At 30.5% G+C, this 14,203-nt stretch overlaps 1 protein-coding gene across 1 annotated transcript in view; it reads left to right on the plus strand.

The window, feature by feature from the left end:
- LOC106682936 (ras-GEF domain-containing family member 1B) overlaps positions 1–14,203 on the plus strand; it is a gene marked incomplete at its 5' end in the record, with an annotated part of 139,453 nt that overhangs the window by 117,852 nt on the left and 7,398 nt on the right. Inside the window, one exon of the mRNA XM_024361331.2 lies at positions 5,070–5,162. Within this exon, the coding sequence (XP_024217099.1) occupies positions 5,070–5,091 (22 nt within the window). The remainder of the gene's footprint in view (positions 1–5,069; positions 5,163–14,203) is intronic.

The raw sequence follows: 14,203 nt of genomic DNA on the forward strand, positions 1-14,203 counted from the left end.
TAGAAATAACTTTAACACGACTCAACAAATCTACACGAAACATGGGAATGGTTTAGGGCGCCATAAACTGCACCCATGGGCAAAATCGAAAGATAATTAATTTCTTATATATATTGAACGCATTATTTCAGATTATGAAGAAGCCAAAAATTTGTATCGTCCCCCTGACCAACTTCTTTATAATAATTAATTTCTGATGTATAAGAGTCGTGGGGTTTAGTTTTTAATGTTCTAATAATAATTTTTGTCCGTTTTATTTATTATAACTGTTTAAGTAAGGCGCCCCCTCACTTCTGAAAGGAAGTTCATCATGCCACCTAGTGGCAAAGATATGCAGTACGAAGCCTGGGGAGCCATCTTGGTCCCCAAACATAGTGGTCAGTACCAGTAAAGCAGCCACCCTGACCAGTACCAGATAAGAAGCCGTCGTGGCCAGTGTCAGTACCAGATAAGAAGCCGTCGTGGCCAGTACCAGTACCAGAGAAGAAGAGTTCAGAACTCTTCAATAAGGTCTCTGCTCATAATAATGAGAGAGTAAATCCTTCGATTCAGGCGAAAGAGGCGACGGCGGCAGGAGGATGAGCAGAGAGAACCCCACTTCCATATTCACATGCAAATTAGAACCAACTTCAAGCTCCACATAATCCAACAAGTAAAATGTAATATCCATCAATTAATGTAATAAAACTAACCAACTAACACATTGTAAATATTGTGTTCAAACCATTCAGAATAGAGGTATTTTATTTTAAAGCATATGATATAAGTTATTTAAATACAGTCCACTCCATCAATACCAGTAGATTATCATTATTACCATTATTAATCCGTGAACCAGCTAACCAGTATAATAATTAATTTGGGTAATATCCCCCAATTTTGACTCCGGGGAATACCTAAATTAAACAATAACCCTAAACTGTACCGCTACGACCCTAGAAGAGTTCAGTACATTGTGGGGAAATACTATTTCTTGAAGAATGTTTGTACAAGGTGATTAGTTCAAGATCATGCTCAACCACCTGGTTTTCCCCCCCATTGCCCATTTAGAGTACCAAGAATTATACCATCCCCTATTAATAATGGTCTTTCACTTCTATACTTTCCCAGAAATTGTAATGACGCACCTCGATAAAATTCATTCGTCCCCGCTATTCAGTGTCCGTGCAGAGATAAGTACATAGGGTATCACCATTTTTAGCATACTTCGAACTTCAGTTTAATAGCAATTTCTCAATGCAGCGTGTAAATTGATCGTCAAATTGAGTTGTGGCTCGAGGTTGGCCATAACCAGCCCATACCTCGTTGCTTCTTGTTTGTCTCCGGGAATGGTTAGAGTGCGTCATTGTAGAAATTTCCACTGTTTGTTGTTGTTACAATTTATCAGATGCTCCAGGCTTCTTTGTCTAGTCTTTTGTATAAGCAATATCTTCATTTGAAGGAACTATTTTTCCTAATTTTAATACTGGTTATTATTAATAAAAAATCATCAACTATTGGTCCAAACTGTCATTAATGTCAGAAAAGAGACTCCCAAAACTGTTTCATCAGACTACGAATTTTAGATGCAGAAAACCCTGACGTAGAATACAACAGGGTCTCACAACTCTATGATAGCCCACCAATATGGATATAGAAATGAGTTCAATAGTTCATATGAAAACGGAATATTGAGACATAAAGGCGATGTTCTTGAAAAGAATTTGAACCACAACTTCTCAACTGACATCAATAGAGCATTGAATTCAAACATTAACCGATGTTTGAATACATACCGATCACTATGCAGTTTTAACCTACTCAAACCTGAAGCATATTTAACATACAGGTTAAATTTTAAAAAAATAAGGTGCATGCAACTAAGAGTAGGAAACCCGGAGCATATCAAACAACACCACGGAAGCAAAACCATCACTTTCAAGGCAAACGAACTCTGTCCATTCTGCAAAAAGTATTTCAATAATAGTTTGTATCACATCCTCCTATATTGTCCAACCTTTGGATAAAATATAAAATGTATCTTAAAGCCACCCATATCCGTATCTTGCGACCTACAAAACATTGAAAATATATTGAATATTGATAGTGAAGCCAAATTGAACAGACTATATATTTACGTTGTAACAATATGTAATAAGTTTAATTTTGTATGTGATATATAAATTCTATTATGTAATTACATATTTTCCTTAATTTGCTCAACCTATTACTGGTGTCAGTACAATCGATTAGTGTAACTAAATATCTAAAACGTAAAAAAAAAAAAATAGTCAACGCAATTAGCACGTCAAGTTGAATGACTTGTTGGTGTAGGTTATTCATTTACAAGAATTGACAGACATTCAGTCTATAATTAGTTTCATTAATACTTTTAAAAACTAGAGGCAATGTACTTGAGAGTGATATGGAGTAAAATCATTGTTATCATTTGGAAAGGCATTCTTTGGTTATTGGATTTTACTCAGAAATGCTAATTTCAAATTTTTTTATTCAAAACTAACTAATTCTTATTAGGATACTCCATCAAGCTAAGACATACTCCGCTTTTGGAAAGATTCAAAATTTAAATAAGATTTAGATATAATTAGTAACATCGCCATATTTAGTGCCCCTCTAAATGTGTACGTGATATTTTTTTTAATATTTGGATTCACTATCAGTGATTTATTTCATACTTTTCGAAGCCCATTAATATCTTCATTTATACCACGCTTTCGTTTATTTAAAAGAATTCTCATTATTTTAAGTTAAATATAATGGAGCAGTGAATATTTTGTTAATAGTTGTGTATTATCCAATCTTTTTTTTTATTGTTATAGAGAATTTGTTTTACCCTTTGTTTATTGTTTTTGTAATGGAGCACTAGACTCAGGTTTTATTTTATAATTGTATATTGTGTTACGAATCTGTACAAGATTTTGTCTTTCACAAATAAAATCATATCTATTTATTATTAATAAAAATGGGCGTAATTATTCATATTAAAACGCATAAGAACCTTTTTTGCAGTTGGAAAGAGTTGAGGTCTATTAAAGCAGTCATTTATCACTCCCATTGTCAGTCTATTTATAATCATGTTATATTTCTGTCTCAATTTTAATGAAAAAGTTATCGAAAATTACTATTTGTAAACTACTACATTTGTTAAAACACAAAACCTGGATGTGTCTGTATGTAAATACTAAAAGCCATCGTTTATAAAAATATCCGTAACCCCTGGAAGTAAATTATCCCAAGAGATATATTGGATACGGTTTTTATAGAGCGTTGGTCATTTGGCCCCTAACTGCCAAAGAAAGACTTAACGACTCTGAACTCAGTCCAATATCAACGATCCATGCAAGCCGGAATGGCAAAAACAGTACCAGGACAAGAAAATTAATCAAAAACTAATATTATTTATTTTTATAAATGTATAAATACAAGAAAACAACCTTAAAGTGTATCAAACACACATAAATAACTAGAAGCTTCTTTGAGATTTACTATGGCATAATCAATAACGAACTAATTTATTGTCTTACAGAGAAATTTCTTTTCGTGTAAATTATATATCTGACGAATGTGTTGTCTGTAAAATGACGTCATGATGAATTATTGCTAATTACGCATACAATTTATGCAATGTGTAATTGACATAGATATCTATCATAGATTTTATGATACATATAATCCATGTTATGAGTTTCATTTAACTTACTCAAGGTATAAAAATAATTTAGTTACGAGGTTACAAGCAAAGGTTTTGAAGTTATTTTAACTTAGTATAATTAATACCATTTTTTTAAAAAATAAATAATTTAATTTCTATCCATTTTAGTCTGAACACATTTTATTTTTCTTAAAAGTCCGACGTTTCGGCCAATCCGGCCATCCTCTGGGGCAATCCACTTTATACAATTTTGGAATTATATAATTTAAAAACCCCAACACCATGCTGGCCATTCTGCCCAGGTCAAAATAACAATTTCTAATTAGTCAATATTCACTTAAAACCAAAATTAAAATCATACATCTCAGTCTCTATTCCTTAAAAACTTTATAGTTTAGCTATCGAACACAGAAAAATACATTCTACGCCACAACCTCTGATGAAGACCTGAAACTAAGGTCGAAACGTCGGCATAAAATAAATAAATATGGTTTTGTTTATTTATGTTGTTTTTTGCTGACCGCACCCCCCGACAAACTTCTCCAATCATAAAAATAAAATGTTTTGAGACTAAAATGGATAGAAATTAAATTATTTATTTTAAAAAAATTTACCAGTCTCAAGAAAGTGTTTAATATTATAAATTAATTAATACCAATGTTTTTTGGAAAGTAACATAATAACTTTGAGTTTTTTTTTTAATAAAGTTTATAACTTCATCGAAATAAGACATTACAGTTTTACTAGAATTACTTATAGTTACTAGAAAGATGTGTTTTTTTTCTCTTTTTTCGTTCCCTCATGAAGGTTTTAATTGGTATTTAGTACGTACATATAGGAGGTATAATATATGTATAGCTGGGTATGAAGGATAACTTGGATTGTCTTTTGGCATTATAAGGTTAGGTGAGGGGTCCAATGAAGGTTGTAATTTAGTTGGCTTACGCCAGTAAAAAAAAAAAAGCTAAAACGCCTTGAAACGCATGAAAAATAAATATGTTTAAGAACGTTTTATTATAGAAATTAATAAATATGTAATATTGTATTTAGTTTTAACATTCTTTTTTATTTATATCGGAACAGCCGATTTTCTTGTGTTAATTATCAAAATATGAGCTATTAATGGAAAATAAGTTATAATGATATTAATAGGAATTTTTAAAAGAAAAAATCGGACATTTTCATAACAACCACTCTACATTAGATCATCAATTCACGATTTCATCAATATATAAAATGTAAACTTTCAGATTGTTTTCATGAGAGGAATCGGAAAGAAGGGCAACAGAATAAATCACAATTTTTAAAAAACAATATCTAAATATATATTTATTTTTTATAGTTTGATTTGCAATAAAATCTCAAACATTAATTATAGAATGTATATAAATTTAATTATATATTTTTTATTCCACAGAGCTGAGGTTCACAACAGCTAATGTACCCTTCCCACGAGGAGCCTCAGGATGTGACCAAAAACAAAAAAGTGATATTTTTTGGATCTCATTCGGTGAGTACAATATTTATTACGAAATTCTATATTCAATTTGTAGAACTTTTGAATTTATAGTTTTAACATATTAACTATATATGATCGGCGCAGAGTTTATAATACCCATTGTATTAAATTTTCTATTAAAATTTCTAAAGTGAAGTACCCCAAGGTTCAGTCCTCAGCACTTTTACTATTATTATATTATATATTACACATATTCGACATTCCCTGCAGTCCTGACATTCTAACAGCAACATATGCCGATGAGCAGCAAACATAACACGATATAAAAATCCAATATAAACCTCTTAAGTCCTACATCATTCATCCATACCACATGAATGATTCAATCTCTCGAAAACCGATTAATTCCAACAACATCTCTTCGACATGAAACTCGTCCTCCAGGTTTCCTTGACTGATACAGTTTCCATCGACAGGCACTGAAGTATAATTTAGTTTAATATTTGAACTGGAATAATAAATGAATAAAAAATCTGATTCAAAGACTTATATTTTCATTTCTTTTAAAATATTCAAATCTAAAACTCAGATAGAAACTAAACGCATAACTTACTGCTTATGATACTATAATAAAACATAATGTTATAATAATAATTCCTTGCTAAATTATAGTTGGGCCTACACATCACGGTTGTTCGGGGCAACTAAAAAATATTCCCATTAACGAAATTTGAAACTCCGTAATTGATATATTTGACCTTAACATAAAAACAACAACTGTTAACGAATCCACAATGATCGATTTCCAACATGAAAAATTACTTGGACATCCTTGCAACAGACATTTTCTTTATTGAACTGGCCCAGCTGCAGTCACGAGCCAGTTAAAGTTGGCGTTTTAACTCGCTTGGCTTCAAACTTCCTCTTGTAACTAAGTCGGTATCACTCCAGGAGGAGATGCCGCTTGGTGGTGCACATGCGTTTTACATATTTTCCTTAATTTTCTCAACCTATTACTGGTGTTAGTACAATCGATTAGTATAAATAAATAGCTAAAACGTAAAAAAAAAAATTAGTCAACGCAATTAGCACGTCAAGTTGAATGACTTATTGGTGTAGGTTATTCATATACAAGAAATGACAGAAATTTAGTCTATAATTAGTTTCATTATTACTTTTAAAAACTAGAGGCAATGTACTTGAGAGTGACATGGAATAAAATCATATTAATCATTTGGAAAGGCATTCTTTGGTTATTGGAGTTTATTCAGAAATGCTAATTTCAAATTTTTTTTATTCAAAACTAACTAATTCTTATTAAGATACTCCCTCAAGCTAAGACAGACTCCACTTTTGGAAAGATTCAAAATTTAAATAAGATTCAGATATAAGTAGTAACATCGCCATATTTAGTTCCCCTCTAAATGTGTACGTGATATTTTTTCTAATATTTGGATTCACTATCAGTGATTTATTTCAATTAATTCATTGATATTCAAATGTTAAAAAAATTTTACCTTCTTTATTTTTTTTTTCGTTTTGTCAAATACTTTTTCAAATATTGCATACTTTTTTTGGAATCATTTATTTCGTTTCCTATATTTAATATTCACCCTATTAACAACAACTTATAAATACATCGGTTTATAAGTATTGCGCTTAATGGAATATTTCATATTTATGAAGTCAATAAAATAATATATATTGGTTCGGATTTATCAATAATTTATCAGATAGAACCAAGAACGAGATCTGAAAATTCTGGACCGTATATCCTCCCATTGACGCTCTGCCTATAAATAACCTCGAAACCTATATAAAGCATCTATGTGAACGAAAGACAGGCCATTCTGGGTGAGAGTGGAATTATTACTGCCGCTTCGAGAACACAACGGAAGCTCAAGTAAAGCACATCAAATCCGGATAAAGCTCTGAGCAATCGGACTTTAAGGCTCATAAAGCTCACTGCCTCTTTGATAGCAGTCTTTAACTATCGGGCAGGTACGCGGGGATCAGGGATCGATGTTTATTTATCGATCCTGGGGGATCCAAATGGATCGGAATAAATTTCTGTTCACAGTGGATTGGGCTCAAAGGCCTACCGCGAACATAAAAGAGATTTCAATTTTTATTTTTCTACCTCAAATGTCGTGGAAAATTCCAATCAACTATAACATATCTTCAGCTTGACTGAATCAAAAACTATATCAATTTATCACTGCTCACATGCTTCATTAAATAAGTTTCAGCTTAAATTGAGCAAATTAGATGAGTTGGTTAGTTGAAAAATATCACTGAGGATATCATTTTGCGAATGAGATCTTTCATCCATTTTCTTTTTAGCCATGCGCTCGTACAGAATGGCAGCTTTAGCCAAATCTCTTATCGATCTTTTGGTGTATCAATGCGTTTTATAATAAGTAGTCTGTATGTGTTGTTAGTGGAAATAAGTATATATAGTTTTGTTTGTTATTACTAAATGTTATTATTACTAAAGACCTTATCTTGTTAGTTTTAATATTTTGGATAGGAAATGGTGTTATTTTTTGGTATTCGTTTCGATAGGGAGATAGGCTTATATAAAAGTGATTCTTTTTATTATCATACGCATACCCTTCATACTTGGGTCGAGGTTAAGTATCTGTTAAGGAGTCTGAGGAATGCGGTTGTAGCTACTATAGACAAGGTGTCTGGTGTGAGATTTATTTGCATTTTTCTCCGAGAATATTAATTTTAATTTAATTTTAGTAAAATTTATGCTGTTGATAGTTTAGTAAAATTTAAAAAAAAAATATTCCAAGTTATTATTTTTAAGTATTATGAAATTTCTTATTCATTTTCAAAGTTCAGTATAATCTGTTCAGTTTCTTTGAAAAAAAAATTCAGCAGAACAATTACTAATCCTGCTATCGTCGGCCATCTGGATCGGCCAATAGGTGGGGATTAATTTAGTAACAAATTGTTGTTATGTACATATATACATATGCACAAGAATCAATCAGTCGACAGAATTCAATATCCTCTTTCAACAGTTTTGAAAGACTGGTATATATCATATTTTATTGAAATATACCCACCCATTCACAATCGGAACAATTTACCTCTAATAGATATTTGGACCAATTCAATTAGAAATGTATGCATCAGATTGAATTCCGTTTCCAGTAATTCCTAACTAATACTGATCTCCCTTATTCCCCGAACCTAAAATAGGATTCAGGTTGTTTGTCAAACTGATTTACCCTCACATTAATAATTATCAGCCATCGTGAAAAATATATCGTAAAAAATAATAGTAATTAAATCAGTTAGTTAATTTAAAAATTCTGATTTAAATTGTCAAGAATAGAGGTTTATATGATAAATATTAGGTATGAATGAAATTTTTTAATTTAACTTTAATTAAGTTACTTACTTAGGAATACATATTTAAAAGTTGTTAATTTACTTACCGTATATATTATTAAATAAACTTACGATTTTTTATGTGTAGTGATGGTGGGTGAGTAGAAATTAACACAAATAAGTCGAAATTATTTTATTTGTGTCGACGTTTTGGCCTAAATTTTAAGCCTTTATTAAGGCCAAAAACAAATAATATGATAACAACGATGGTACAGGAAACAAAAAAAAAAAACAGGAAAGAAATGAAGCAAAAGAAAGAAAATTTCCTTTCATGCATATATACTCGTATTATATTGTATTTTTACATTGACAATTACATTACATTTTGAGAATGTTCACGCGGTAAACAAAGTGTCTATAAGACAATTACTAAAACTTCCTTTGTACTAATATTATGTTTGTTATCTCGTTTTATTTTTTAGCTCTAAGGCCAAAATTTTTGGCTGAAATGTCTGCAAAAATAAAATTATCGTACATTATACGGTACTATAGATCCCTTTTCCGGCGTTCAGGAGCTTTGGATTTTAAAGAATGATATATCAAATGAAAGAAAAATTCATAATGATTCTCAATTTTATATTCTTAGTAGATTTCCATTTTTTGTATTTATTATTATTCAGACCTGAGGAAATAATATAAGCTTATAGTTTGTGTAGATACATTAACTGAAATCTTAACTGTAAAACTGAGGTGATATTTTCCGGTGTGGCAACATAATTATTTATTACGTAAACTTTTACCTCCATTATATTATATATTATTTATTTAATACCATTAATATAATAATGAGCCTTACATGGTTACTATAAGTTACATTTTTTTTAACTATTGATTATGGGAGTGGGGTCTAGTCAAAAGAGACCTGTAACACTATATAATAAAAATTAAGATAAAATAATAAATCTTAATAAGAGAGAAAATTAAGGTTAATAACAAAAATAACGACATTCGTACACCTAATATAACAAACGATTTCCCTCTAATAGGAAAAAAAAATAAGAGAAAAAAAATAAAAGAAAAGAAAAGTAACGTCTATAACAGAATTGATAAATATAGGATTTATTACAGGTGTCCTGTAGCAGCCTGGGTTATAGTCTTCGAGTTGAGGTTGGATTTCCCAAGTTGTAGATCACTGCTCCTTTAACTGTCGGTAACTATAGTACAAGAGCCGGGAAGAAAAAAAGGCAGTTATCTCACCCCAATTTTTGATTACTTTAATGAAAACTAGGTATAATTACCAATCAAAATTGATGAGTCTGCCAAGTATAGGTAGGAGGAATAAAAAATGGTGGCTGTTTCAAAACCTTAAAAAAACATTAATTTTTCATTCGGAGCTCTATATCTTAAAAACTAACAACAACACTAAAAAATCTAATAGAACATTATTTAAAGAAGAGTATATTTTCTGAAATATTAGCCCTAAAAGAGCTATTTACGTTAAATAGTTCTCGAGATATAGCTTTTTAAAAAGCAAAATTTCTTAAAAATCGACTGAAGATTAGTAGTTAGTTAATTTATGTTGAGAAATCTATATCTCTGGAACTATGTGACGTGCAGATGTCTATTAGCAAATTAAAGCTAGTTTAATGGACTATAAAGAAGTTTATTACCTTTACCTTCGTAGAAATAGTAGTTTTCATGATATTCGCTAAAATAAATTGAATTATAGTTGTTCGGAAAAAAAGTTTGATTTATGAAAAACTTCATTTCAGAAACCATTCTACGTACAGTTGTCTGCCAGCGCTCAAATTAAAGCTAGTTAAATTGACTAAAAAATAGTTAATTATGTTTATCTTTGTAGGAGTAGTAGTTTTTATGATATTTGACAAAATAAACTCACAAAATGTTAATTTCTAGTTGTTCGTATACAATGTTGGATTTTTGAAAAAATATATATCTAGATCCATAAGACGCACATATGTCTGCCAACACTCAAAATAAAGGAAATTTAACTTTCTATAAAGTAGTTTATTACACTTACCTTCGTAGAAGTAGTAGTTTTTATTATATTCACATACGAATATAAATTTGGCATATGATAATTTCTCTGAACAACTATAAATCAATTTATTTTATCAAATATCATGAAAACTACTATTTCTACGAAGGTAATGGTCTTAAACTACTTTATACGTCATTAAACTAGCTTTAATTTGAGTGCTAATAGACATCTGTACGTCAAATGGTTTTTGAGATATAAACTTTTTTAAATAAATTCACTAAGTACTGATCTTTCAGTACGTCCCATGCAACATTTTTCTGAAACGTTGGTTTTTAAAAAGCTATATCTCGAAAAATATTTAACGTAAATAACTCCATTAGGGCTCATATTTTAGAAAATTTACTATTCTTTAAATGACGTTCTCTTATGTTTTCTCGTGTTGTTCCTACTTTTTAAGATACAGAGCTCCGAATGAAAAATTATTTTTCTTTATCGCTTTGAAACAGCCGCCATTTTTTATTCCCTCTACCTATACTTCGCAGACTCTTCAATTTTGGCTAGTAATTATAGATATTTTTCATTAAAGTAATAAATAATTGGGGTGAGATAACTGCCTTTTTTCTCCTCTTGGGCTCTTGTACTACTAGTAAGTGGATGAACAATTCATGAATCGTGTTTTTATGTAAATCTCCTTTTACTCCATTTGTAATTCCCGATGTTACCTATAGACTGTCATTATAAGGTATGAAGCTTTATCAATTGTGTGTGTTGGATAGAGTTTCTTGATAATATTATCGTTCTACGAAGTAACATGGTACCGTGTATTCCGAATGGATTATGAGATAAAGGAAAGGTACCTAATGCGATCACTCTCGCAAGGGTTAACTAGTATAAAGACGTATTCGTAGACTGAGTTAGCCTATCTGTTACTGGATCCTTTCACCCCTGGGGGACCAGGGATAGATCATTATTCACCACAGCCTGCTTATGGTGGACTTGAACTTAGTTAACGCAAACTGCAAAGTGAGGCTCCCCATTCCGCTGTGTGAACATGCAAATTGACATTAGGTACAAGTTGAAGATGGGGTTCTGCATCGGAATTCGTTTAGTAACGAATGTGCATTCCAACAACTGAAGGATTGATGGTGCAGTCGTAAATTTCATTGTCTTATAGTAATTTAGTAGGAGTGTATTTTAAATTGTTTGAGTTTATGGGATAGAACACAAATGTGAATAGGACTACTTTTGAGCTTAATGTTTTATAGTTTTATAAATTTCTAGGAAGCTAATTAAAACAAGATAGAAGTCAATTTCATGTCTCCAAAACTAATTTTAGGTATTAGACATTTAAAAAAGTAGTAGAGGCTTAAAATATATGAACTGTATCATTATGTAGTATTGAAATATGTTGTGAAATAGAAGGGAAATAAAATAAAAAAGGAATAAATCGAAAAACTTGTAGTTAGTTTGTAGACTGGTATTAATTGTAAAAGAAAAGAAAAGAAAACTGTGGAAGAAAAAAAATGTATCTATATTATATTATATCACGTAAAAATATGTAACTTATATTTATCCCGTCACGGATTGTTCAGTATACTGTGTAATGTAGCAACCCGATGTATTTGGGCAGCATGAATGAATAAAGTATTTTTTTCTCTCTCTATCTATATAATATTTATATAAATATCTTATATTTTTATAAACATATATAATTTTATATTTGATTAAAATATTTTATAATATACACTACTTGAAAGTATTTTAGTTTCACTATTACATTGAACTGACTGGACTATTACATTTAACTTAAAACTCTTAAAGCCTAACTTTACTTGTTTCTAAGCTATATTACTAATTTATTTTTTTTTTAATTTAACTGTATTATTGTTTAAGAATATGTTTACTGAATAAGTGATTTTATCAATTATATATTTTTAATTATATATGCATAGTTTATTTTCATATTTTTTTATAACCATAAAATTAACAGTATTTTTAATATATTTTGGTATATACATAACCTCTTTTAATCTCTTATTTTTTCTTTCATTTTTAATATTTAAACTTTAATTTTTCTTTATACTGCGATGTACTAGTGATGTTAATATCCCGTTTTTGAAGTTATTTTCATTTGATTTAACCTGGTTTTGAGATTTGTAAATATTTCCCCTATATCTACTTGGTCACGATTTTTAGAATTTATTTTATCTATTACATTTTTTTTTTAATGAAATGTTCCGTTTTCCCTTCATGTCGGTCAATAATATAAAATATTCATAAAAAACTTTTTTTGACTGATATTTCTTTCGGCTTAGTATAAGAAGCGAAAATTCTGTATACAACAAGGTTAGGGCGAAGTTCTTTTAAGTAATGCCGCCTGAAAGTCAGTAACAGAGGGTTTAAAGTCGAACGTAGAAGATACATTTTTAAACGAGGCCATTGCTTTGTTTAAAGAAAGTCCAGAAGCGGGAAGTGCTTGCTCTCCGAAGGAAAAGTTCTTTAATCGGGCAAATTGACCATGGTTTACCAACCGGAATGGCTCTTCCGCATTATTTATGTAGTCTCCTTCCGAGTGGTTTTTTATATTCTATGTTTTTGCCAGCTTGACATAATAATTAAATTTTTGATGATTTCTTTTGTAGTTCATTATCACCAGTATTTTTTACTTTTCAGTATTACTTATTACCAATGTCATATAAAACATAGTTACGATTTGTATAAAAAATAGTTTTATTATATTTAATTATACCCATCACCCCAGTGTTATTATACTATTTTTATTAAGAATCCTACAATCATTTTTTTTTTTATAAATGAAACATTCGTTTTAAACCTAGACTTCATTATCAAATTATTGATATTTTCAATTTATTTCAATTGTATGAAGTATGCATTCACCTTAATGCCAGGAACACTTCACTTTTGGTTGGCTGGTTGGGTTTGAGTGGACTGTATAATTGAAAAATGAACCATGAATGAATGAAAAATAAAATTCTATTGTTTAAGTTACAAGTGGTGTAGGAGGTTGCCGAAAGAAAACATTTGTAATTAGATGGTTAGTAAATTTTCAATGGCTGGGCTATGAAATTGTAGATAGTGAGGTGGTTGATGACAATTATTATGTGGTGGTGGATGTTAATTATTGCCAGGTGGACTTACTTCAAGTTTCTTTCTTCCCTCCGCATTTCTATGCCTCTCTCCCCTCTGCTGGTAGGAACTACTCCAGTAAATCTACTCATTCATGGTAGATATTACTGATGAGTAAATAAAAAGAAAAGATGGACTGCTACTCTGGCTGAAGACAAGATGACTATATGACTAGCTTTTCACCACAGAGAGCGCTGGAGGAGGTTAGTTTTGACTGTTGGCCAAATGGGCGCTAGTATATCCTGCCATAATGTATTATGGTGGCCCCTCCAATTCAACCTTTCGGTTGCTTAGTAGGTAGGTTACCCGGAACATCAATGAAGCAATTTCTTGAGAACAGTCTTAAAACTTCACACATATTTCATTCATGAATTGGAAGACTTTTCGTACCTCAAACTTTCATTTTCAAATCCAATACCTAAAATCGTACGTCACTTAAACTAACTGCCACTATTATTTTGACTGAAGTGACCTCTCAAAAGATGCATTTCCGTCGAAATCTCGAATTCGAAATTTTTTCATGATCGCAACACTTCCTCTTACTGTATATTCCATATATAATTTAGTGAAAGTAAAAACATACTTTAAATTATGTAGC

This window comes from Halyomorpha halys, unplaced genomic scaffold (assembly GCF_000696795.3).
Source record: "Halyomorpha halys isolate HHAL.00 unplaced genomic scaffold, Hhal_1.1 Scaffold453.1, whole genome shotgun sequence".
Taxonomy (NCBI): Eukaryota; Metazoa; Arthropoda; class Insecta; order Hemiptera; family Pentatomidae; genus Halyomorpha; species Halyomorpha halys.